This window comes from Dama dama, chromosome 1, assembly GCF_033118175.1.
Source record: "Dama dama isolate Ldn47 chromosome 1, ASM3311817v1, whole genome shotgun sequence".
Lineage (NCBI taxonomy): Eukaryota > Metazoa > Chordata > Mammalia > Artiodactyla > Cervidae > Dama > Dama dama.
This window is the reverse complement of record NC_083681.1, coordinates 34,400,276-34,427,055: the sequence shown is the minus strand read 5'-3', so window position 1 is coordinate 34,427,055 and position 26,780 is coordinate 34,400,276. Positions and strand designations below refer to the sequence as shown.

Here is a 26,780-nt window from a genome sequence, read left to right as displayed (position 1 = left end):
CTATGCCTCCAGGGTCCTGGTAGGTGTGGGGGAGGCAGGGGTCATTTCTTCCCTGACAAATGTGCTGCAGGAAACCTGACCCCCACCAAAACCCCAGCTTCTCAGCTGACCACACAGGTCAAAGCTGGGGGCTGTGGCCTCACAGGGTCGGGTAGAGCAGGACACACTGTTCTCACCTCTTCCCACTCAGTGGGGAGAACAGCTGCCTCCTGTACCTCAGGAGGACCCCTCATTCCTTACCCTCCATCAGCACACAGATCTCCTCAAAGGGCGGCCAGTCAAGACCCTGACAGCCACCTGGGGCCTCTTACCATCCAGCCATACAGAAAACCAGCGCCCTCAACAGCTGAGGCAAGAAGTGATGTCCTTGTGGGACAGGAAAAAATATATGAAGATAACCTGTTTTAAGAGAAAAAGAAAATGAGACAAGAGCTGGCTTTTTGTGGGGTTGTTGTTGTTTTTTACTGCAGAGAATGTAATTCTGTGAACTCAAATTTTAGTTGGAATGAATATTTACTGAGTCTCCTATGTGTTATATACTGTGTGAGACACCTTCATCAGAATCTCATTTCTTCCCCATTACAGCATCAGGAAAAGAGAAAAAGGCTCTGTGACATCAAGTGACCTATTGAAAGCCACAGAGAACCCAAACTGTCTGCCTTGCAGCGCGCAGCTCCTTCCATTCATCATCTGGCAGCTGCATGGTCCTAAATGCCCTCAGAAATGTGTCTTCCTCTAAGAGAGCAGGGCCCGGGTAGATACTGTAATACAAAGGGATGAGAAGGCATGGCCCCTGGCTCCCAGGTGTCCTGCAAGAGGAGACACAGCACAGATCTCCTTCTCCTCCTGCTCAGGGTGGCTACCGTGATGTCTCCTACACCAGGTACAGGGCCCTGCCATCAGTTCCACACCCTTCAGCGTATTTCTCACTCTGGTTTGTGATTGCTTCTTTGTTGTCCATCTTCCTTAACCCACCATATGCTTCTGGAGGGTGAGGACAACTTTTGCTTTGTTCACCATTGACTTCCCAGTGCTTCGCACCTAGTAGGTACTTAACAAGGATTTACTGAATTATTGATTCAAACTAAAAATAGAAAAGTGGATGAACAGATGGATGAATGGATAGATGTGGTTTATCATTTTCTATGAGTTACGGTGTCTCAAGTTAAATTGATTTTTCCCTTCCTGACAAATTAACTTACTTGACTCCCTAGGAGCAATTATCATCAAAAGTCAGTGGGGTCTTTCCATCTTCTAACTTTAAATCCTGGCTCAATCATTTACTAACCATGGAATGAGATGCAATTTACTTAATCACTCAATTAGTGATTGGTATACTCATTTTAATATGTTATAGTGAGGCTTATTGATGACACATAATCCCTGGAATATACTAGAAGGTCTATAATTATAGCTTTAATCTTAGCATATATAACAACATAGTAGATCACTTATCTGTCTCTTGTTTTGTACTCCCTCTCCCACCCACAACGACCAATGGATATTTAATCTGGCTTATCTTTCTCCCAAATATCTTCTGTTTGTCTCACCACCCTCACCTCATCTCCCCATTTAACACAGTAGGTTCTAACCAGTTTCTCTTCTTCAGATTTTTCTTCCATTGTTTCATGCACACCCTGCAGTGGCTCTAGAATTCCTGTGGAGAAGAGATATGGTGGCTTTCTGGCTCCACTTGGAGTGGGGAGGGTAAGGGACTTGTCTTGAAGCTGTATGTGCATGTCACTTCACAAAATGTTGAGAAAATGTAATTGTTTATACTAAAGCATGGGGATAGAGAGCCTGATGGATAAGAAAGGATACTAAAGCTTTCCACCCTTGGCCAATCTGTAGGATCACCGCTGGGCACTGCTAGTTTATATCTCTTAAAATATGGTTTCCATCAAAGTCATTTTTACTAAATTTTTTCCAGGATGCCTGGAGAAGGTGCAGAGCAAGTTCCAGAGTCCAGTCCTTTGCCTCACATTCAGGACTCCTCACAATTTTGCTGCAGGCTAATTGTTCCAAAGCATTTTGCACCACCAATTTTTCATTTCAGGGATTTCATACCATTCAATGCCACCTGAATATACCCCAGCTACTCCTAACTCCATGTTTTCATTCAGGAGTGCCCCTGCCCCTCAGTGGTCCTCCCCAGGTCCTCTCATCTAGTGAAATGCTCTCCATCTCCCAAGGCCTGGCTCAAGAAGTGTCCTCCCAGGGAACCTTCACAGCCACCCAAGCCCATAGTGCTCCCTCCCTTCTTGGAATTCCCAGTGTTTCTTGTTGTCAGGATAATTTATTCCAGCACTTAACTACATAACTTTCGTGTTTGTTGTGGAAACATTTCGCATATTGATGCTTCCTCTCTCACTGGACTGAGAGGTCCATTTAGGGTAAGGACTGCTGTGTACCTCTTCAGATCCCCATGGCACCCAGCCTGATCAGTGTGAACACAGCATAGGTAGGCTATGTGTTTCTGAGTTACGGAGCCATCTCGGGGCACTCTGCTCCCGGGCAACAGATAGGAGGCTTCGGATTCAGAAATAGTCATCTCCAGAGACCTGCGGACTCTCCTCAAGGAGAAGATGCCCAATATAGACTGGCTGTAAGACTTTAGACCTGGGTAAACTGAATGTTTATGACCCAATTTTAGCAAAATTCATAAGAAATTGGCATTTCCTGTGCTTTGTTGTTGTTTAGTTGCTAAGTCATGTCCGACTCTTTACGACCCCAAGAACTGTAGCCCGCCAGGCTCTTCTGTCTGTGGGATTCTCCAGGCAAGAATACTGTGGTGGGTTGCCATGGCCCCCTTCCTGACCCAGGGATTGAACGAACCCTCTTCTCTCACATCTCCTGCATTGGCAGGCACATTCCTTACTACTAGTGCCACCTGGGAAGCCCACTGAGCCACCAGGGAAGCCCCATTTCCTATACCACCAACTGACTAACAGCTTAGAGCTGAAGGCGTTTTGTTATCTTCAGCTTGAGCAATGTAAGTTTAAACTCACGTCTGCCTGTACCCACATACATCTGTCTTTATGTGCACACCAGCCCTCATGCAATACATGGTATCATGAGTTCATCAGAAAGGCCACCAGCAGTGAAGGAATAGAGATGGGGCTTTAAAACTTACAAAAATATCTCCTTTATAAAGAAACAAAAAGTATAAATATAAAGAAATAAAAGAAATCTGGCTGAAGTGTATCAAAAATCTTTGTACTATTTTTGCAGCTTTCATATATCTGAAAATATATCAACATATTAAATTTTAAGACAGAAATGACAAAAAGTCGCTTTCTCTATAAGTCACCTTCCTACCTTCCTCAGCCTTTAAGAGAACTGACATTTTTTCAACACATTCATTTGTGAATTATATTTGAGTGTTTTTTCCTATTAGACAAGAAATATAAAATGGAGAACAAAAATACTTTTAAAATATTTTATTTTTAATATAAAATAACATTAGGATATTAATATTGGAATAGAAGAGCTTTAATATTTTGGGACCTGGGGCAAGATAATTAACCTCTCTAGGTTATAGTTTCCTCAGCTTTAAATATTTTATTTATGTGTTTATTTCTTTGGCTGTGCTGGGTCTTGCTTGCAGCATGTTGTATCTTTAGTTGCAGCATGTGAACTCCTAGCTGCGGCAAGTGGGATCTAGTTCCCTAACCAGGGATTGAACCTGGGTCCCCTGCATTGGGAGTGCGGAGTCTTTAGCCACTGGACCACCAGGAAAGTCCTTCCCCCTCTTTAAAATGGAAAAAAAAATTGCCTATCCTTTAGTATTATCATAAGAATTAATAAAAAGATAATATGCTTCCTTGTCCATAGTTGGTGCCAAGATATACTAATTCCAGATGTTTAAAAAATGTCAATAGCCAAGTTCTACTCACTTTGTGTGCTCAACGGCTAAAAAAGCATCTGGCACAGAGTAGATGCATAATAAATTGTTATTGAAGAAGATAGGGGGTAAGGGATGGGTGAGGAAAGGGGGGGTGGGGAATGCTAGAATTTTACTGGCGCAACTCTCACAGCTGACCCCAAAGCCCCAAGAGCAGCTCGCCTTCGCCTTCCCTTCTGAAGGACCTGGTGGGAGCGCCATAACCTCTCCAGGCCTGTGCTCTCCTCACCTATGAAATGGGGTTGGCTGATGGCAATCGGAAAAGACAAGCTAATTAGGGAGGACTTGCCTGGAGAATCCCAGGGACGGCGGAGCCTGGTGGGCTGCCGTCTATGGGGTCGCACAGAGTCGGACACGACTGAAGCGACTTAGCAGCAGCAGCAGCAGCAGTACATCTCCTGGCTTCTAAAGGCGCGGGGAGAGAGAACTGGTTGAAAGTGTGATGGAGCAGGCTGCCAGGCCCAGGAGTGAATCTCTCCTGCGCACAGAGCAGACGCTGCCGCCCGCCGGAGGCTGGCCCCAGCTCCACTCAGCGGGCACGGTGAGGTCGTGCCTCCTACGGCTGATGGAGCTGCTACCTCTCCAAGGACATCCAGAGGACGGGTTGCAGGTCCAGGCTTTCTCAGAGCCCCAGTGCAGTTGAGACCTCAGTGTGGCAGTCGCTGCGGTCTCCTCCCGCCGCCGGGGGTCCTGGTGGGCACAACCCCAGGCACCTGGGAGCGCGCGGCGGCGCCCCCAGGGTTTCCTTGACGGGGTCCTTCGTACAGAGGAGGTAATCCGCGTCCTCTGCCTTCTTTTCTGAAACAGGGTGATACCTGTTTTGCCCAGGGCCACGTGCAGGGTGGTCTGCACCAGGGCGTCCCAACGGACCCCTTTGCATCGAGTTCTGAACCCCCGTCCGCTTAGCTCGGCCCGATCCTAGGGTGGGCTGCCGGGATCATCGCCGAGAGTGAAAGAGAAAAGGCCAAAGGCCAAGGGAAAGACAGGGAAGTCAGGAGCGCGCAACCAGACCCGCGCTTTACAGCCCCGACAGTCATTTTCAGGCTGAGCCGTCCGGAAAGGTGGGTCTGGAGTTTCACCCCGACTCAACGTGGCAGGGATGGCTGAGGAGAGGAGAAAGAGTGAGGAATTAAGGGAAGAGGAGCGAGGAGGTGGGAGAGGCAAGGAGAATGCAAACGCGAGAGAAATGCAAAGAGATGGAAGCCGAGACAGCGCAGACTTGTGCGGAAGCCAGAGTGTGTGTGAGCGAGAAAAGGATGCGCGAGAGAAGTAGAGAGATAAGGACGAAGTGAGGACGCAGACCGAGGAGACTGACAAGGCCTCATCCTCGCTCGTGGCCCAAGTGTCCCCGGTTCTCTCCTACAGGGTCGATCCCACACCGGCCCCCGCGCGGCTGCATGCCCTCTCCTCCCCGCGGCCGCCAACAGAGCGCCCCGCCCCAGGCCGACCCCCGCCGACCCCCGCGGCTGCCCAGCCGGCGCCCCGCGCGCCCCGAGCGCTGGGAGGGAGGGAGCAGCGAGCGAGCGAGCGAGGGAGGGGCTGCCGGTGGGAGGCAACCATGTGGTTCCAGCTCACTCTTTTTTTTTTTTTTTCCCCTTCTCTCTTTCTTCACTCCTTTTTCTTTCCAAACAGGGAAAAGTGTTCCACGAAGCGGTAGCGTTTTTCCGTCTCGTCTTTTCCTCGCTGACCCGGGTCCCCGCTCCCGTCCGGGTGCAAGCTGGTGGGGCGAGCACTGGAAGCCCCTCTGCGCGGGGCGCGGGGACCCCGGAGCCGGGCGCGGGGCGTGGGGCCGTTCCCGCGCCGGCACATGGCTGCAGCCACCCCGCGCGCACCCCGAGTCGCCGCGCCCAGCTCGCCAGAGGTCCGTCGGCTGCGCTCTGCTGCACCCCCCCGCCACCGGAGCCAGGCAGCGGCTGAGCGGGGAGGAGCCCGCGCCCGGGCATCGGGATGACCCTCCTCGTCCTGCTGGGGCTAGGTGAGTGCCTGGGGAGGACGAGAGGGCGAGTGGCCCCCGGGAACACACTGTCCCGCACCCGGGCGGCGACGCGGGCTCCGAACGTTCCTCCCCGCGGCCCCTGAGTGAGCCGGACGCCTCTGTGCCTGCCTCCCGGGCCACTCTGAGCACATCTGGCAGCGGAGGGCCGCCTGGTCGGCCATCGAACATCTGGGCCTGGAGCAGGCTTTGGGGTGGGGGGTTTCCCGGTGGAGATGGGCGGCGAACCGCTCAGTGTGGAGGGTCCTTTGGGGCGGGCGGTATTTAGTTTCAGGGGTATCTGGGGAAACTGGAGAATTAGGGGAGGGAAGGTTTATTCAGGAATGTTTTGTGCCAGGTTCCTGAGGGTGGGGGGAGCTTTTTCGTTTCAAGCAGGCGCCTGGAGGGCGCAGATTAGAAACAGATGTGTTGGAGGGTAAACGAAAAGGAGTAGGGGAGGAGAGGGGAGGATAGCCGGAGAGGGGAAGGGCCGAGCACCAGGAGGACCAGGAGGGTGCGGAGCGCCTGGGAGGAAGAGAGGGGAAGGGAAAGGACTGGGAGCAGGAGAAAAAAGGAGGATAGTGAGGCAGAACAAGACTGAGGGAGGCCGAGCAAGACCTGAAGAAAGATGGAGCACAGGAGAGTAGAGAGGGAAGCAGAGACGTGCTGCCTGCGTGCCCCTTCCAGGGGTCACCCAGGCGGGACTCCTGAGGCCTGGGAGGCCCCAAGGCAAAGACTCACCCCAGGCAGGAAGCAGGCAGGTCTACAGGACAGTGCCCGGGGTGTATGGGCAAGAGCTGACAATGGGATGCACCAGGGCAGGGAAGGTGGCTGGGGAGCGGAAGAAAAGTCAGCACAGGCACCAGGGAAGCGTGACCCAGGACCAAAAGTGAGCCGGAGTTCAGAAAGCCAGACAGCCAGCGGGCGTGGAGCATGAACGCTGGCCTGCACCCCAGGCCAGGGGAGAATAGCCCCCCGGTTTTGAACTGACCAGCTGGTTGACCTTGGACCACGTACCCACTACCCAGGCCTCCAGTTCCCTTAGCTCCAAAACAAGCAAACCAGACAGTTCCTAAGTCCCTTCTGTCTCTGACAGCCTTAAACACCAGGAGTTTGCTTAGGGCCTGATGGATAGAAAACCCAAACCAAAGCGAAGAGGCACTAACAAGTCCCTCTGAAATAGACGTCTAGGGCTGTCTCTTTTTGAAACCTTACAAACTGGCTAGGCCAGCCTCAGGCCAACAATAACCCATCACCCAGGTTAAGAGAATAAAAGAGGTGGATTAACCTGAACTATTGCTCAAGTAGGGCATGTAAGGAGCCATGATTTTTCTCATCTCTTTTAAATACCAGCCAAGTATTGCAATATCACTCTTGGGCACAGCTGGCATATCTCGATGGCACCTTTGTCACCTTTAACGGCCTCTACCCCTAAGCCATCAATCACCAGAAGTTAGTAGGCTCAAACGTCAGAGCAGTCTTACTCAAAACAGCTGAAATTCACTGAGTGCTCATTATGCTGAACATGTTACATGGGCCATCTTGTTAGCTTATTTATTCTTCACACCAGCCTTACTGGCCACCCACTATTATCCCCATTTTACAGATGAAGAAAACAAGATGTAAAGAGGTCAAATATAATAACTCACTCAAAGCCGTAAGCTCCTGATTAGCAGAGACGGGATTTGAATGTAGGTTGTTTGCTCACTAACCTGCCATGAATACAGCCTTCCAGCTCCACAGAAGGACTCTTAAAGATGTTTTCTTCAGTGAGATCCTGTTCAGTCCTTTTCATGGAGCAGGAAATGTCAGCGTGATCCTGCCTGTGGGAGGAGCCTGGGGAAGGGAAATAGAACAAAGGTGTTTGAGTCCCTGCTCTACTCCAGCCCCCTTTGGGCACAGTTTCTGATGGAAAGTGACTTTGGCCCACATGGTCAGTTGAAATCAGCCAGCTTTGATGATGGTCCATCTCTTGGTTCATAAAAAGGAGAAAACAGACTAAGACATGGATCAGAAGATAACATTGATTCCCTGGCCCTTTTTTATTGAGTGCCTATTGTGTGTAATCATTCCTCTGGTGAGAATATCATCTGTTGGATTGGCGCTCTTTCTTATAGAAGCTGTCTCTTGTGATGTCTTTTTTTGGGAGGATGGGGGTTCGGTCTTTATATACCAAAGGCCATGTAGAAGAGAGCGAGTGGGCTGCTGACTTAGAATTGTGCATAACTGGATGCTCATCTACTGGTCGCCTGAGAGCAGGATGATCACCTATATTAAGCTTTTGCCATATCTATGCCTTTGTCAGAAGTGCACAGACTCATGACATCCCAGATCTCAAATTAAATAAACTGTTCAAGTATGAATTCACAGAGGGACAACCTAGAGGGGTGGTGTGGGGGGGTGGGGGGGGAGGGAGGCTCAAGAGGAAGGGGACATATATATACTTATGGCTGATTCATGTTGGCAGAAACCAACACAACATTGTAAAGCTGAGGTTTTGAGCCCTGGGATGCCTGGGCGGGCACTCAAGCAAAGCCAGGAGGAAAGCTGTCAGAGTTGCCTGAATCCTAAAATCATCTCTGGTCCCTGAAAGGGACAGTTCCGGGGTGGCTTCTGGCCACTGCTAGTGTGATTTCTGGCCTCTTTTTTCTGGAGAAAGTACAGTATTGAAGGGGAGTCCGAAGAGCTAAGCGTTCATAATCTGAACAAGCATGGACCTAATGACTCCTTCCTTTCTAGACCCACCAGTGAGTGAAATCAAATGTTCCACCTTTCTGATGTGATTGAACAAGAAGTTCATTCTTGATCTGATCTCTGATCTCCATGGAGGAGAAAGAAGGGGGACTTTGTGGGCTCTCCCAGCTCCTCCTCTGTCCGCCACCCTTCCCTCTCCCCTGTTGCTCAGGTCTCATTATCCCATCTGAACTTCTTCCTAGACTTCTGTAATAGCAGCCACGTGGCCTCCTGCTTGAGCTCTCTCTTCTTCATCCTGCACACTGTTACCCCAGTAATCTCATGAAACAGCTGTTATAAGGCAAAGAATTTGGATTATGAATCTGGCAAGCTTTCTGGGTTCTTGTTCTGACTCCCTTGACTGTAGAATGGGGGTGGAGGGATTTTAAATTCAAATTTTCTCTGATTCCTTGATCTTGCTCTGCTCCTCCATAAACCTGGAATAGTCTCCATTGCCTATTATAGCACTGAGGTTCATGCTCATGTTAAAGATATTACACAGTATCATTCACAACTCATCACTCCCCCCCCCCCCCCCACAGACACACACACACAACTCTTCAATAAATCTGGAATGCTTCCTGTATTCACATTATGCCCCATGCTTCTTTCTGGTTCTCTGCTTTTGTTTATGATAATTCCTCCATCAAAAATGCCCTCTTACGCTCCACCCTTAGATTGTTGACTTCAGATCAAAATCCTGTTCACCCTGTAAGTCTCACCTCAGATACCACTTCCTGCATACACCCATCCATGATTTTGCCAACAGAATATACTTTCATTCCTTCCTTGAATCTCAACAGCCTTTCTGTTGTGCTGGTTTGTGTTATAGTGATCTGAATGCTTAGAGTGTAAGCTCCATGCCTTATTCATCTGAGTATCACTTTCAGTACCTTGCATAAACTGAAAGAGTGGAAACTATCTGTTAGAATAGTTGGATTTTTGAAACATTTGGAACACTTAAGGTCAAGAGAAGTGAAAGCTTTGGAATATGATTACTGTTTGACTGTGGAACAACACAACTGTGAGGAGCCTAGTTTTAACTGTTTGCTTTTGTGTTTCCTTGTCCATGAATGCAAATACAACCTGTACTGTTTTAATTATGTATATACATTTTACATAGAACATTACATGGACAGGGACCAGACAATACATCTGTTATACAAACTAGTTGTATCGACAGTACCAGATTTTTTTAATAGACTTAAAAAACTTTTTTTCTTCTATTACTCATTAATTAATTAATTAATTTTCGGCCACACTGGGTCTTTGTTGCTGTTAGTAGCCTTCCTCTAGTTGTGGTGCTTGGACTTCTCATTTCAGTGGCTTCTCTTGTTGTGGAACACGGACTATAGCGCGCTCGGGCTCAGTAGTTGTGGCTCATGGGCTTAATTGCCCCGCAGCATGTAGAATCATCAGAGCAGGGATCAAACTCATGTCCTCGGGATTGGCAGGCGGATTCTTAACCACTGCACCACCACCAAAATCCTGTTAGCACCAGATTAACAACAGACTTCACTGAAACTTTTGCCAGGATGGGGAAGGGGCTTTGTTTCTGAGAAAATGAGTTTGAGGAGTGCTTGAACAGCCTACTGGCCCATGGCTTGATGATCAGTCTCAGTAGGCTTCCATGTCCTTCCCTCATCTTCCCACATTAATAGTGATGGTCATTATAAAGATATGTTCCCAGTAGGCTCATATCTGGTCTCATTCAATTTTTGTCTTGGGCTCAACTGGGCAAAGTATGCATGAGTATATTTCATAAATATAACTAATGATGATGAATTAGACAGACATTTTTAAAAGGTAGAGTCAGAGATTATCAGACATGGGGAAAAGATAAGATACTATCTAAATCAGTGCAGTTGTTCTTAAAATTTTGAATCCCAGGCCCCTCTGAGAATCCAATGAAAACCCTGAATCCACTTCTTAGAAAAAGACATTTACACATCAAATTTTCCTGTAACTTCTAGGGGTTCAGCAACCTCCTAATACCATTCCTTGGAACCCAACTAAATCCTTGATCTAAACCCACCCCTTCTTTTGTGATGAAGAAAGAATCAAAGTTCAGAGAGATATGGCTAAACTTAAACAAGTAGCTTAATAGAAGGGCCCCCTAACTCCATAATCTATCCTAGCACACATTCTCGAGGTAGAAAATCTCTCTCTCTCTCCACTTTAGCTCATTAGTTGAGCTCCAAGATCACAGTTGCTCTTCAGATGCTCCATTTAAATGAGCTAAGCACTGAATAATTGCCATTTGGTTTTTATGTTGAGAAATTGCCTTAAAAATAGGGCAGATGTCACAGCATTTCAATTTAACCATCTTAACTGAAAGTCTTGGAAACTTCTGCAGTGCCTTGTCTGGTGTACTGGGGTAAGGGATTATACCCGAAGTCCTAAAGATGTAGGTGTGCCTTCAAGGAATCGAGCAGGAAATCAATAGCTCTAGCTGCAACTTCATGGTTTCACTGGTTTATTCTGGGCAAGTCATTACCATTCTGAGCCTCAGTTTCTTTCTCTGTGAAATGAGGTTACTAGACTCAGGCTGTCTCTAAGTTTCCTTATACTCTAACATTCTCTGGTTTGTTTTATAATTCTGAGAATTTGTCAGCTGGTCCAGACATGGCTGTGGTCAGAACACATGGGTGTTACCATGCTTGTTTGATTTCTTTTTTTTCAGGCATTGCCCACTCATGAGAATTGGTAGCATATGATTATGAATCCAGAAGGGCTGGCTGCCTGATGTGAAGAGAGCAGTTGTAACTCCACCCTGGGTCTGCCCTGGGGTGCTGATAGCCAGGCAGCATCATTCAAGGTCAGGGTAGATGGCCACAGACCTCTGCCCTGGAAGTTTAGTACCTGAAATACTCATCAAGGGGCCTCGTCCTGAGCAGAGTTACCTATAAAACAACCCCAAGCGTGGACACCCAGGGTAGACTTCTGAGTAGCAGGTCTGTTTATGGAACTGTTTACAGGGATTAAGCATTTCCTTCAGTTTTTAAAATTGAGGCATAATTTACATATGATAAAGTGCACCCACTAAGGATATAGCTGAATGGTCTCCCTGCGTGGACTTGAACTTGTGGTTGGGTTTTGAAATGTGAATTGTATATTTTTAGCTCCCTCATAGTACCTGAGAGAGGACTATGTGGATGGGATTGTTATGACCGCAGAATTTATTGCTAACATTTGTACAAAGTTCCACAGTTTACATACCTTATCTCATTCTCAAATCACTTGAGGGTAAATGTCATCATTATGCCACTTCACAAATAAATAAACTAAGGTCTAGAGAAATAAAGTGAGTTTCTCAAGATTACCATCTTAGTAAACAACTGAGCCAGGACACCAAGCAAGCATTTTAGATTCCAAAAACGATTTGCTTTCCAATTTTCAGGAGGCACATAATTATTCTGAAATCAAGTCTTCTGTGTTACCAGGAAGAGAGGGTCAGGTTGAACCAAGGCTTTGTTTAAAGAATTCTAAACCATACATCCCACAGTGGAAAGTTCAGTTAGAACATTATCACCCCCTACCCCATACCATTCAGAGGGTTAAGAAATGTTTGTTTGGGTTAATGTTTATTGTTTAGGATCCGGAATTACTGCATATGACATACAAAGGTTACGTCTGCCGATGAATGAAGCTGCATAAGCTAGTGAACCAGATGACTCTCCTGGTCCTCAAGGTCATTGCTGTGCTTTTGAGTTGGATGAGTGAGCTCAAGCTCCTTGTTGGTACTGAGCTTGGGTGATGATGGTGTACGTTTGGCTATGACTTGCCCTATATATTGCCTTTTCTAGTTAAATTTCTCTTTTCAGCAGTTTTGACTTCTTTGTTTCCCATCCCCGAAGAAGAATGCAGACTGTACCAAAAAGAAAAGAAAAAAAAAAATTCTGGTTATCTGAGCTTCTTAACTGTCTAGATTCTGGGAAAATAAAAGTTTGTTTCCTTTGGCACTGAATAGACCAGAATGGGGAAGAAGGCTGAAATCAAACAGTCTTGATTTTGCTAGTGACAGCGGTGTGGAGCCCCAGCCAGAGTCCGCTGGTGATAAGACTGAGGTCTGCTTTGTCTTTGCGGAAGGCAGGGGAGAAGCCACCGCCTTTGTGACCATACTGAGAAGGGAACATGGGCAGCCGTCTTCAGACGCCAGTGTGGAATATGGGAGCTTTTTCTGAAGCCAGGCAGCAAGGGGATCTGAAGAGTTCAGGCCATCACAACAGGGGAGATGAAAGAGGAGCAGGCGGAAGAGGAAGGCATAGAAAAAGCAAGAGAAGAGAATGCCAAAGCTAAAAGCTAGCCTTCCTGGCTTTATGGAGCTGCTTCTCTGAGCTCTTTCTACCGCACAGGGGAAAGGTGGCCACAACTTTTGGGAGCTTCCAGGAGCTCTTATGTGTGTTCCATAACATTTTTGACTTCATTCACACACCCTCACTCACAAAACAATTAGAGAAGGGGTGGCGGGGTGCTCCTTCTACAGTTCAGGCTCTGTGCTAGACTCCCAGGGCCAGTGATATGAAATGCAGTTCCCACCATCTAAGAAGTCAGCCCAGTGGGGCAACACAGTCATAAACAAGACTGTCATTGAGTGCTGTCATAAACAAGTGCTGTCATTGAGGAAAGTGCCAGGGTTTCTAGGTGTCCCAGGGAGAAAGCAACTCCATCCTGTGCTGTCTTATGGGATGGGCTGTACATTCCTATGTGGCTCTTCAGGCTGGTGGCTGATGTTTGCTGGTGGCTGATGTTCACTGGTGGCTGATGTTCTCCGGTCGCCAGCCGCACTTGCACATTAGTGGGGCTGGTGCTAAATAAACAGCTGGTTGGTTGATGGATCACTCCCATCGCCATAAGAAGGGATGGATTCAGCGGTGTGTGTCCTTGGCATTCAGCCCAGTGCTTCCTGGAGGGATCGGACCTCCCAAAGTCCTCGCCTATTGAAAGTTATGGGTCATTCTCCATCACAGCCTGCCAGTTCCATGGCTGCCTCTGGTTCCCTGTCCCTCATGGGACATTAAAAAGAAAAGAAAAAGAGAGAGAAATACATCAGTGAATTTGGATCTCTTAGTTAAGAATGATAGTCTGTTCACCTGAGGTTTTAATAGCATTTGTCCACATGGAAAGCAAATAGGATCAAGCCAAGAAGGAATTTTTTGTTCCATAAGAAATCCATTTGTATTGAACAGTCTAAGCCCCTGACATATCCTTACTTTTTTTGTTGGGGTGTTGGAGGGTGAGGGGGTGTAAAATCCTGGAGAGAGAGATTGCTTTGCGACTTCATTGTTTAAATTTAGGCTTGCGTTTGTGGGGGTCATTCCGACTCGGAGCAATAAGCCTTCCAACCCAGCTTCTGTCACTTCTCATTACTTCCAGTGACAGTTCCAATTATTTCCAATCACTCTTCAAGGGAAGAGTCGGGGCAGGCACAGGAACAGCCATGTGGACAGGCAGGGTAGCCGCTTCTGTGAGCACCCAGCCCTGGGATCCTGGCTGGGCCTCTTTATAACCATGTGACCTTGGGCATTGCCCCTTCCTGACCTTAGTTTTCTCATCAGTGATCGCATCTCATAATGCATAGGTTTGTTGTGAGAATTAAATGAGTCAGTGCATACAAAGAATTTATCATCCTGCTCAGTACATAATAAGCTAATAAATGACTGTCCCTGCTGGGAGAGGCTCAGCCCAGGGGGATTGGAGGATTTGCTTGAAATCAGCCAACACCAGGCCAGCAGGGCCGGCCTTCAGGGCTCCGACCACCGCTGCCCCTCCATCCGGCAGATGAGTCCCCAGATGTCCTTTGGGGTATGTCACCCTGCCCCATGACCCCAGGAGGTGCATAGACTCCGCCTGCACTGCAGTTTCTGTAACTGCTCTGGGAGAGTAATTTTTTGTGTTACTCAGTCCTGGGCAAGAAACACCCACTCTGCTTACTGTCCACTGAAGCCAGATCACAGGGGGCTGGCTCTGCCCTGCCCAACACAAGCTCCTCGAGGCCCATGCCCACTTGAGCTGCCCAGCCTGGGCAAACACAGGCTGGTTCATTTCTGCTTTCACTTTCAGGCAGTGTTTTATTGAGCACCTGCTATGTAGCAGGCATCATGCTAGGGACTTTTGTACAAGAAATTTCTGGTAACCTCAGAGCAACACGAGAGGCCGGTGTTATCATCATCCCTCTTTTGGGTCAGAAGAGTGAGAGTGAAGGGGTCAAGTATTCTGACTTAGGCTGCAAAGCTGTACAGACTGGATCTGAGTTTGCCTCCTGCTTCGGCACTGACCTGGGGAAGATGGGAGGGAGAGACAGATGGATGACACACCTGTGGGGACACACAGATGGGAGACCACTCAGGGACCGAGTGGCCACCACCTGGTCTTTGAGAATCTGGCCTGAGAAGCAGCTGCAAGGCCCCGCACCCTCCACTTTCGTCCTGACCAAAATTAGATCCAGTGAGCTCAACACCCACACTTGACATGTTGAATTGTATTTCCTGTTTAAATTTGGGAGGAAAGGAAAACCTCAAGGTGGGAAGGAAAATGTCTTGTTTTTTTCCACTGACCTGAACAGCAAAGAGAGCAAAGAGTGTGATTCCCTCCCTGTTCAAGAGGGCTAAACTGGGTGTCCCAGATTTCCTTAGACCTAGAATTCCCACTCAGAATGGATTCCTGGGCCAGGTGGGTAGAGGCTGGGTGTCCAGCAGAGGCTTGGTCTCCATCTGCTTTCCTTGGCTGGAGGTCCGTCCCCCCAGCCCTTCAGCCAATGGCCAAGTACGGGCTCCCGCCTCTTGGCCTGTCACCCTCAAAGGAGGAGAGCTAGAAATGCGAACCCCTCTTCACAGCCTCCGTCTCTGCTCCACCACCTCTCTCTCCCTGTTCCTGGAGTCCTGCAGCTTCCCAAGCCCTGAGGGAGTCAGATGACCATCCCTCACACGCCTGCCACCTGAGCCTGACCTTCCCCTCACTCTGCCCTTCCTGCTCTGGACCCAGTATTGTTGCTCTCACTGGACCCAGTATACCTGCTCTGGCAGGTAGTGAGAGGGAGACAGAGATGGAGAGAGAGAAACAAGAGAGTGAGACAGAAAAACAGAGAAAAGACAGGAAGACAAAGAAAGAAACAAGAAAGACAGAAAAAGACAGAAAAAAAAAAAAACCAGAAAGAGACAGAAGGACAGAGACAAAGGCAGAGAAACAGACACACACACAGAGACAGAGACACACAGAGAGAACCAGAGACTTACACACACACACACACACACACACACACACACAAAGAGCAGACGCATCCTCTGTAAAGCTCATCTTTCCTGCGTCACCTGTCACATGGAGTCAAAGGTCCTCTTCCTCTTTTTCCCTTCTCTGACCTGGTGGATTCACCCTGCGCGTCACTGACTCCACTGGGGTATCTGCGGTAGGGCGGGCAGAGGAAACACAAGTCAGTGATTATAGAATGTGTTGGTGGGATTTATAAAAACATTATTTCCAGGCTTAGGGCTTATGTGTATGTTAGCCCATATAATCTTCATGACAGCTTTGTGAGACAGGTATTGTCAGTCTCCATTTAATCGATCAGAGAGGTTAAGACATTTTCCTGGTGTTACGTAGCTAATGAGCAGAATCAAAAGGAGAAGGCAGGTCTTCTAACTCTTAAACGATTGCTCATCCCCCTCCTCCAGTGGACCATGAGAACCCCTCCTATCCATGGCAGAAACACCCCCCAGCACCAAGCAGGGTCCCTCACACGTTCCCACCTCTGCTGTCTCATTGCCAGCTCGTGGAGCGGGGAGTGAATGAGCTTCCTTTGAAAGATCGTTGCCTGTTGTGACTGCTCTCTACCCTGGGATGACTTGAGGTTTGTCTAATAGGTACAGTGACCAACCGTCCTGATTTGCTCAAGACTGGAGGGTGGTTCTTAGAATTTGGAATACAGGATTTTCAGTGCTAAAATCAGGACAATCCTGAAAAAAACCATTTGGTTGGTCACCCAACCAAATGTAGACTATGTCACTATTTCAGGTGTGATCCTCATGTGAGCGGCAGGGGTAGCACAGGGACCTTGCTACAAGTGTAGCATCTCAGGTCCCACCCGGACCCACTGAACCAGAACCTTCAAGATTCCCACAGAACATCGGAAACATCTGAGAAGCTCTAGAGCGGGACATCAGGCACGTTTGGCAGGAACTGGGGAATGAAAGACACACACCTAGTTCCCTGATCTGGCACCATCACTTGCTATAACCTCAGGTGATGCCCATTGACACATAAGATGTGGGTTTATAGGCTGAAGGGAAAAGCATTCAAGGTCCCAGATTTGACCCCATGGGGGTGAGAGGCTAGAGGGTGTCTTGGTGCTGTGTGGGCGGGCGGAGTGAATTGTGGTTAAGCTTTTCCATCTGTCCTTGGAATGATGGTGTTATAAAGGTTCTGAAGTTTTCTGGATCTCCTTCCCTTTTATTGGGGTGAGGCTGGAGGAGGCAGTGGCCGACAACAAATTACCCAGGGTGTGTGCGGGGCCACAGCGGCCTATGCCCCTGGGCCCTGGGGACACGGGAAGTGAGAACACAGAGTGTCTAACAAACCTATTATTGTCAAGGAGTAGGCTTCCATTAGTAGTTGAAGGAACAATGCAAGCCTATGCAAGCAGTGCCCCTCAGCTACAGGATTTCCTGTCTGATGCCTGCTTCTTACTGCAAGAACCTGACCCAACTTTGCAAGCAAGCTGGCATTGGTTACCCAGCCCTTATGACAAGCACTTCACTGGGATGTAAATAGGAGTCATCGTGAACCTGTGCTCAGTGAGGAGGTGGTTGGCCAACTCCTCCATGCTTCACCAGCTCCTGTAGGTCTGGGCTTATCTCAGAGTTGAACCCGGGTCAAAGCAGGTGTTCTGTCCTCTGAGTGATGGTGGCGTGTCATCGTCTGTTAGTCTTTTTGCTCTCAGACCTGACTGTTGCTTGTGAAAATCACAGGGACAAGGCAAGGTAGGAAAAGATACTTGCATGTCTAGGGTGGCGGGACAGCCTCAAAGTAAAAGAAGCATAACCCACATTTGTCTACTTTCTCTCTGCTCCAATTCACATGCCCAGCAGGGACTCTGAAATAAGAGCAGCCCAAAGGAGTGGGTGACAGGCAGGCCTGGAGATGGATGTGTTCATCCTCTCAGTTAGAACTGCTTCAGACAAAGCTGATTTCTGCTGTGATTTTAAATTGTGAAAAAAAAAAATTTTTTTTTTTTTGGCTATGCTGGATCTTCATTGCTGTGTGCAGGCTTTCTCTAGTTGTGGTGAGTAGGGGGTGACTCTCTAGTTGTGGTTCGAGGGCTTCTCATTGCAGTGGCTTCGTATTGCAGAGCACGGACTCTAGAGCATGGATTCAGAAGTTGTGACCCACGGGCTTAGTTGCCCCATGGCATGTGAAATCTTTCTGGACCAGGGATCGAATCCATGTCCTGTGCACTGGTGGTGGATTCTGAACCACTGGACCACTAAAGGAGTCCCTCTACTGTGACTTTAATCCCACCCTGACACTGAGAAATCAAACCATCACTTTTCTTGTAATAGGGAGAGATGGCTCTGACCTAGGGTGGTTTTGTAACTAGTTTTGTCTGTGTGTGTTGCTTTCCCTGGGATCTCCAAGGGCTTAACTGTGGGTGGATTTTATCAGAGGATTCACATTTCCATTATGAAGCAACTCCTGTGTCCTGGGTTACTTGCTCATCGAAGTTCCAGTCGGGGGACCAGACTGACAGAGGGAAAAGGAAATGGTGAGAGAGGTCAGACAGAATGTGGTTAAAGGCCAAAATGTTCGGCAGAGACAGGAAGTGAAATGTGGGTTTTGGAAAAGGAGAGTCATTAAGGTGTAAGATCTTAACTTTAGCTAACAGTAGAGCAAGAGTATGTGTCATGTGAGGTGAAGTCGTTGCGTCAGAGGGTGGGTGAGAAGGCAGGAGGAGACACACAGCTGGGGTGTGGAGTGGGGGGAGGATACATGGGGAAGTGTGTGAATACTCAGCCTCATTCTGGAAATAACATACTCGAAGCTTTCAGGCCAGTTTGGGGACCTACCTCAGGCAGTGTGGAGAAGGACCTTGGGCATCTATCTCACTCTCTGGGTCTCGGTTGTCACCCTGCACAAGCTGAGGTTGAAGGGAGAAGTTCCAGGTCCTTCCAGCTCTGCCACAGGCGGGCTCTGCAGGGTTCCTTAGTGGGAGACTGCAGACCCCTGTGATCCCTTGCCGCCCTTCCCACGCAGACAGTGTGAGCTGATGCCTTGCCTGTGCCCACCCCCACCCCGCCACCCAGGTCTCCCTGCTCCCCGAGCCCCCAGTTCTGTCCCCACTGCTTTCCCTGGCACAAGAATAGACCCACACAGTCTGCCCTGAAGATGCTGAAGCTGCTTCAGTCCCAGGACCTTTGCACGTGTCTCTCCCTCACCTGGTGCACTCTTTCCCTGGTCTTTAAAGGCTCCTCTTGCCTTACAGTTTTCACTAACAAACATTACCTCCATGAGACCCTTCCTGAGCTCCACCCAGCCTCGGTCTGGGCACATCACATTACCCTGCTATATTTTCTTCCTAACATTTATCACAATCTGAAGTCTTCTTTTTACTGCTGCTCAACCCCTTGTCTCTTGTCTGTTTCCACAAGAGTCTGGACTTTGTATGCCAGTTTCTGGATCCCCACAGTGCATCTACACAGAGGTAGATGCTCAGGAAAGAGATGAATAAACATGTCTGCTTTTTACCCTCTATGGTGTGCATAGCAACTGAGACATTTTATAAATGAAAAAAGTTATGTAATGAGCTCTTGTTTGTACAGAGCTCTTTGTATATATTATTTCATTAATAATTTAATCCTTATGACAACTCTACTATATGTAGATACTATTAGGATCCCTTTTACAGAGGAGGGCGTGGATCATTATAGAGGTGAAGTCCTTGCTGAAGGTTACACAGCTTCTGAGCCATGAAGCCTGGGTTTGAACCAGGCTGAACTCTGCAGTCTGACTGCAGAGCTGGTGCTGTAAGTTCATGTGCTATTCAGTCACCTAAGCCAGTGCTTCTCAGACGTTAAGGTGCTTATGAATCACCTGGGGATCTTGTTAAAATGCAAGATCTGATTTAGCAGGTCTGGGATGGGGACCTGAGATTCCATGTCTCCAACAAGTTTCCATCCAGTGCTGCTTGTCCATGGAAAACACCTTTCAGGAAGGAAGGGAGAGATGGAGCAAGAGAAACTGAGGCTTAGAAAGGTCAGGTGGCTTTCCTTAGATCATGCAGCCAGTTCATGGCCAGCCCAGTATCCTGGCTCCTAGCCCAAAGCTCTTCAAGCAACTCAGAAACGCTAAGGATTTTAAAGCCTATACACATCTTCAAAGACCCTGTGTATAGAACATAGTCACCTGAATTAGAGATTGCAGAGGGGCCCATGATGATGGCCTGTGCGCCCTGCTGATCATGACCAGGGTACCTGATTGCAGCTGGGCTTCTTTCCCTCCCAGGGCAGAGGGCATGGGGGAGGTGAGGGAGAAGGGGTATGTGGAGATCACACACTTCAGCACCCTGAGTGTATGTGCTCAAAGGAGGTTTGGAAATTCTGGGAGACCACTCTTGTCTCTCAAAACAGGAACTGTCATGCCCAGGACAGAAAGTGCTGCTATCTTGGGTTTATCAAGTTTTCTCTGGCTGTTCTAGGGTTTGCCGATATAGTGTTTATTACAGGGAATATCAGCTCATTTGGGGCTGCCTCTACCCTTCCCCTGCCTTCCCCGTTCCTGTCTTCCTGACACAGAGGATTCAGTTCCTGAAGACTTTTATGCGTCCATCTGTTCCCCTTCCCACCCAGCAGAAGTCCCTTCTGGAAGATGGTCATCCATCCTCCAGTGGAACACTGCAGGGTGCTCAGGACCTGCAGAGCCCTGTCCTCTCCAGGACAGCTCTTACCCTGGGAGGGACTTTACGCTCTGAGCTGGAGTCACTTTTCCAGGTAAATGTCACCCACCAAGGCTACAAAGATTCGGAAAAGCCATAATGGCCTTAAAAGTGAAGGGCCCGCCAGTTTGTAAAGTGATGTTTTAAAAACATTTGTCTGTGATGGGTACTGTGCTAGACATTTTCACATACATATCACCTTGTGTAATGTTACAAGCCCAGCCTGAAGTGTGTAGTGATCAATCCCCCTTTTGTTTAGGGACACTGAGACTCAGGGAGAGATTAAGGAACTAGGCTCAAGACAGACAGCTAATGTCATTGCTATTACATCATAGCTGTCCATCCTCATTCTATCCCAAAGCCTAATATTCCTTCATGGTTGTCTCCTGTCCTGCTTTTCCATTTTACAAGCTAAATACTCCTGTTTTCTTTAGTTTTTCTCCCCACTTATTGCAACCAAATTCCCTGGTGGCTCAGATGATGAAGAATCCACTTTCAATGCAGGAGACCTGGGTTTGACCCTGGGTTGGGAAGATCCCCTGGAGGGGGACATGGCAACCCACCCAAGTATTCTTGCCTGGAGAATTCCATGGACAGAGGAGCCTGGCAGGCTGCAGTCCATGGGGTCGCAAAGAATTGGACATGACTGAGCGACTAACACTTTCATTTTTCATTAATCGAAGCCATGCTGTGAGCCAGGCACCCAATATGGAGACTCAATTCATTTCTGTAAAAACCCTAAGACATCTCCATTTTATAGATGAGCAAAATACTGGAACTAAGAGAAGTAATTTGTCCAAAGTCACTTAATTAGTAAGTGACAGAAAGTGAGGATTTGAGCCTGGGCTTTGTAGACTGAAAAAGAGAAAAATGTTGGGATGGAAGAACAATGGGAATCAGGTGAGAAATGATGCAAACTTGGAAGTTCTCCCATCATAACTATTGTGTTGTCAGGCGTGGCCTCCCTTACTGAATAACCTCACACTAAATAGATCTTCAGGGGGAACTGAAACTGCGGGGAGGAGGGACTTGAGTTATTGAAGGCTTTGTTGTTGAGAAGGTTGTTTTTGTTTAATCATTAATCCGTGTCTGACTCTTTGCAACCCCATGGACTATAGCCCTTCAGGCTCCTCTCTCCATGGGATTTCCCAGGCAAGAATACTGGAGTGGGTTGCCATTTCCTTCTCCAGGGGATCTTCCCAACCCAGGGATCAAGCCTGCATCTCCTACATTGGTAGGTAGGTTCTTTACTGTTGAGCCATCTTCACACCAATTCTAAGTACTTTAAAAAAAAAAAAAAACAACAGCTTTATTGAGATGTAATTGACATATAATAAACTTTATCTATTTAAGGTATATAATTTGTTAGGTTTTGGCATATAAATATACCCATGAAACCATCACCACAATCAAGATATTTTAAATATATGTCATAAATTCAAAAGGACGGCATCCCCAGTAATGAATGTTGAGGGTTCTGAACTTAATGGAGGGTCCAGTATAAGGACTCAGGAAGCGTGTCAACCATCTCCAATCCCTGGAAAGTCTTGAGGTAGCCTTAGACCTAAGGTCAGCTGTTGTCCAGATCTGTAGGCCAGATCTCCAGCCTCCCTCTGCTTCTAGATGTTTGTGCTACTTGGCAGTTTTCTGACTTATTTTGACTTTGAGGCCAGAGCCCATGGCTCCAGCCCTGTTTGACTTCTCTGGATTCCTGTGAACCTTTCAAGAGTAAGTTAACTATCAAGTTCTCGGGGTTGAAAAATCAAGTAAAGTGGAACCCAACGTGGCTGGTCCTCAGCTCAGCAGCCTGTCTTTGCAGGGTTTTGGATTCAGTAAGGATAAGGTGGCCCATCCGATTCTCTAAGAGGATACCCAGGAGATAAGAGGTACTGGGCCAGTGTCCACTTCTCATCTTCCCGCTGCCCCTCTTTCCTCACCCTTGCCTCCTGAAGTCCCATCCCTAAATACACACTCTGTTAAAGGGACCCTAAGTCTTACGGATTCTGATTGAAGAATCTTGTTGTAGGATAGATGAATGGCCTAAATCCCTCTTCACTCTAAGACCTTCCACGTTCCCCCTCTGGTTGAAGTCATCTCTGCTCTAAACTCCCAGAAACTATCCATATGTCACCAATCTCCTTCTACCCTTTGAAATATATTATTCACTTTCTGGGTTGCACGCTTTCTCAGGCATGGTCCTGTTTGATCTGTCTTTGCATCCCATGCAGTGTAGTAGTACACACGGTAGCTGTTGAACAAATGAATGAATGGCCCGCCTTGTCCTCAACCTCAGGGAAGAGCTGAGCCTAGCGTTACCCCAGTGTCTCTCACACTAGATGAAACACGTGGAGTATCAGTATATTACACCCCAAATGTGATTCTCACTCAGGTGATATAAATAGAGCCAGGAAGATACACACACCGGCTGTGCACACTCTGTTCATTCTCAGCAAGGGTGAAGCGTAGCTTGACAGGCTTGGCTCACAGACGGAAGTGTTCTGCTGTCACTTGTGTGACTGCTGTCCAGAGACTGCGTAGCTGGTGAGGCTGTCTCCAGGGAGACACGGCTCCCGACTCTCTTGGTTCCAGTGGATGCTAATGAGCCAGGGGAGAATAGGTAGCTGAAGTGGGAGAGAATAGTTCTGAGCAAGGGGATGGGGGGCGGGGGGCTCAGCAACTAGGGTCCCATTTGGAAAGAAGTCTACAGAGTCCTGGTACTGTGAGCCATCAGTCCGATTCCCCATCCAGAGATAGATAAAGACCCAAGTGATTAGGTGCCTTGGGTCACTGGAAAGGAATTCATTCATGGATTAGGCAAAATTTAGTTTGAAGTATAGGCATGACTAGATTATGGTTTCTCAGACTTTTAGATTTCAGGGGTCAGTGAAATTTCAAAAATAAATTTGGGGACCTCCCTAGTGGTCCGGTAATTAAGAATATACCTTGCCGTGCAGGGGACAAGCGCTCAGTCCCTGGTCAGGGAACTAAGATCCCACATGCTGTGGAGCGACTAAGCCTGTGAGCCACAACTAGAGTCCAAGCGCCGCAAGAAAGGATCCCGCATGGGGAAACTAAGACCCGTGGGAGCCAAATAAATAAATAATTTTTTAGAAAATGATTAATGCATAAATAAATTTGGACACAAAATCAGGTGTCCACTTTTAAAATATTGCTGATTATTGACATTATACAAAAATGTAAGCTATCATCCTTTTACAATTATTCCTAAAAAGAAATTGCAACAACAATGATAATAGAAACAAAAAGACAATTGACAGCCATGCTTGGACAGTTGTCTATCTCAGCTAACATTTACTGAGTGCTCACAGTATGCTAGGCACCATTCTAAGTATTTTATTTTCATCTCATTTGACACCATACATATTACATCATTTACATTTTTCCTTCCCTACAAAAGGAAAATTTTGTCATGGGCCAGCAGCACCAGTTTATACCTGAGAGTTCAGAAATCACCAGCTAAAAGAACTTTTAGAGGTAACTTACAGCCCTAGGAGTCAAACTCCTATAAACCTTCAAGCTTCTGCCTGGTGCAGAGGCCAGGACAAGATCTTTCAGGGTAAACTCTTGAAATAGGATCACAAAGACCTTGTTCTAATGTTTTCTTTGAGATGTGGGACCCAACGAGTTCTGTTCCCAGTTACAACCGAGACTTGCCAGCCTGCAACTTTTATTGACAAATGCGATGACCCAAGTAATTTGCCATCCAGCCAAAGATAAAATGCTTCCAACTACATTTTTGGGTCATGAAAGATGAAGGAAAAGCTACCACTTTTGCAAGATAAGTCCTTTTCTCCCTTTCCCTGCCTGTAGTTTGAAAAGCTTAATATTCCGCTATCATGTTTCACAATGAACACAAACCAGATGGCTGAAGCCAAAGGAAAAAATGCTGGGTTGAGTAACAGGGTATGAATTAAATAACTCTTAAACAGCCATGTAAAAAAATTCCTAAGTGTTTCCTAACTTCTGGATTAAAGGAGGCCTGAAATTGAAAGAGAATATAAAGGACCTTAGGCCGCTGCATGGGTGGGGGCTTCCCAGCTGGCTCAGTGATAAAGAATCTTCCTGCAAATCCCCCCATAAGAGATTCAGGTTTGATCCCTGGTTGGGAATATCCTCTGGAGTAGGAAACGGCAACCCATTCCAATATTCTTGCCTGGGAAGTCCCATGGACAGAGAAGCCTGGCAGGCTACAGTCCAGGGGGTCACAGAGTTGGACACCACTGAGCACTCACTGTGGACACTGCATGGAGACAGAAGGCCCTTCTTCAGATGGGCAGCTAGCAAGCTCATCCATTGCTAAGTCTCCCCAGAGATCAGACACATCTTCAAAAGGAGGAAGCGAGTGGGAGGCACTGCTGTTTATTTTTCCAGTGTTTAACAGATCAGCTCAAGGAAACCCAATGTCAGGCCTAGACGTGAAATACTACGTTGCAGGAGATAGTGTCTTAATATCCATATGGAAAAGGAGCCAGATTTAGGATAGCATGTGGTTTGAGTCCAGGCAAACCCATGCCTTTCCTTCCCTTAGCCACCTTGCTTCCCTGAATAGGAAAGAAGGTTGCAGTTGAAACTTCCAATTATAGATGGAATGCCACAAAAAAAAATTTCAAACTACTTATTCCCAAAGAACCAGATTTGGAGGGAAACATGAGGAAGCATAACATAGTAGAAAGAGCATTTACGTAAATGTAAGAAGAACTTCTCCTGAGAAGGCAATGGCACCCCACTCCAGTACTCTTGCCTGGAAAATCCCATGGATGGAGGAGCCTGGTAGGCTGCAGTCCATGGGGTCGTGAAGAGTTGGACATGACCAAGCGACTTCACTTTCACTTTTCACTTTTATGCATTGGAGAAGGAAATGGCAACCCACTCCAGTGTTCTTGCCTGGAGAATTCCAGGGATGGGGGTTGCACAGAGTTGGACATGACTGAAGTGACTTAGCAGTATCAAGAAGAACTTAATCTGAAGGGCAAGCCCTAGCCTCTATATCATGGACGTTTAGACTCATGGGGCTGGAATGTTTAAACTCTGGTGGGGGGTGAGTTTATTGCCCTGGAGAGCAATAACTCCATTTTCTATCAGCTCTGTTAACCTTGGGTAAGTCACTTTTTCCTGAGTCTCAGTTTCCTTATCTGCAAAATGAGGATACCCAATCATTAGAAAAGACCTTGATGCTGGGAAAGATAGACAACAGGAGGAGAAGCAGACAAAGAGGATGAGATGGTTGGATGGCATCATTGACTCAATGGATGTGAGTTTGAGCAAGCTCCGGGAGATGGTGGAGAACAGGGAAGCCTGGTGCACTGTAGTCCGTGGGGTCGCAAAGAGCTGGACATGACTGACCAACTGAACAAGTCCCACTTTACAAAGAAGGAAGATAAGATCTTAGAGATTCAGCAACTTGGCCAAAGTCACAGCCCAGTAGATATCTTATTGCAAAGCCTGTGTTTTCTCCCTAAACCACACCAAGATGAGCTCATAGTCACTGAAATGCTTATAATGAGCCAGGCACTGTGCAGTCGTCCCTGGTGGCTGTTAGGTACAGACTTCCATCTGGCATGTGCAAACAGACATGTTCGCCCACTTCTTCACATGGCCACAAAGACACTCACACCAGACAATGCTTTACAAATAGAAGCAAGTTCCGACTCTCACCAGCATGAGACTACTTCAGGAATAAATGGGCAAACCTAGGGACTCTCCCATAAATCCAGGCTTTACAGTGGCTCCAGTCATAGGAAAAGCAATCGTGGGTCATGACAGTTGTTCATGCTCTAATGCCAGTTCTTCTTCTTTTTAAAAATATTTATATATTTATCTAGTTATTTATTTGGCTTCAGTGGGTCTTATTTGCAGCACAAGGGGTCTTTTGTTGCAGGGAGCAGGCTTCTCTCTAGTTGTGGCTCCCGGGCTCCCGACTCCAGAGCGCTCAGGCTCAGTAGTTGCCTGCCGCATGTGGGATCTTAGTTCCCTGACCAAGGACTGAACCTATGTCCCCTGCATTGGAAGGTGAATTCTTAACCCCTGGGCCACCAAGGAAGTCCCTCCAATGCCAGTTCTCATCTTTCCATCAGGGGTGACATTCACTTTGCTCTGGGAGAAGCCTAGTCCAACCATCCTGCCTCAGAAATGAGTTTTTTCTAAGAGGTTAAAGCAAACCACGTCTGCTCTGATTGATCATTCCTCTGGGGAGGTCTGGGAAAAGAATGTTGACTTTGAGGAAATGA

The 26,780-nt window shown here is 47.5% G+C and overlaps 1 protein-coding gene and 1 long non-coding RNA gene across 3 annotated transcripts in view; one reads left to right on the top strand and one right to left on the bottom strand.

Moving 5' to 3' along the window:
- Positions 1 to 8,177, bottom strand: part of LOC133059326 (uncharacterized) — a 50,237-nt gene extending 42,060 nt beyond the window's left edge. The window contains exon 1 of the long non-coding RNA XR_009693514.1: positions 7,589 to 8,177. This is a non-coding gene — a long non-coding RNA (uncharacterized LOC133059326). The remainder of the gene's footprint in view (positions 1 to 7,588) is intronic.
- The window catches only part of CLMP (CXADR like membrane protein), a 99,145-nt gene continuing 77,026 nt past the window's right edge, over positions 4,662 to 26,780 (top strand). The window contains exons 1-2 of one of the 2 annotated variants that reach the window (XM_061146289.1): positions 4,662 to 4,676; positions 5,537 to 5,879. In XM_061146289.1, the coding sequence (XP_061002272.1) occupies positions 5,852 to 5,879 (28 nt within the window). In that variant the 5' untranslated portion in view covers positions 4,662 to 4,676; positions 5,537 to 5,851. Of the gene's footprint in view, positions 4,677 to 5,512; positions 5,880 to 26,780 lie in introns of those variants that run through there. The other variant, XM_061146294.1, reaches the window with a different exon arrangement.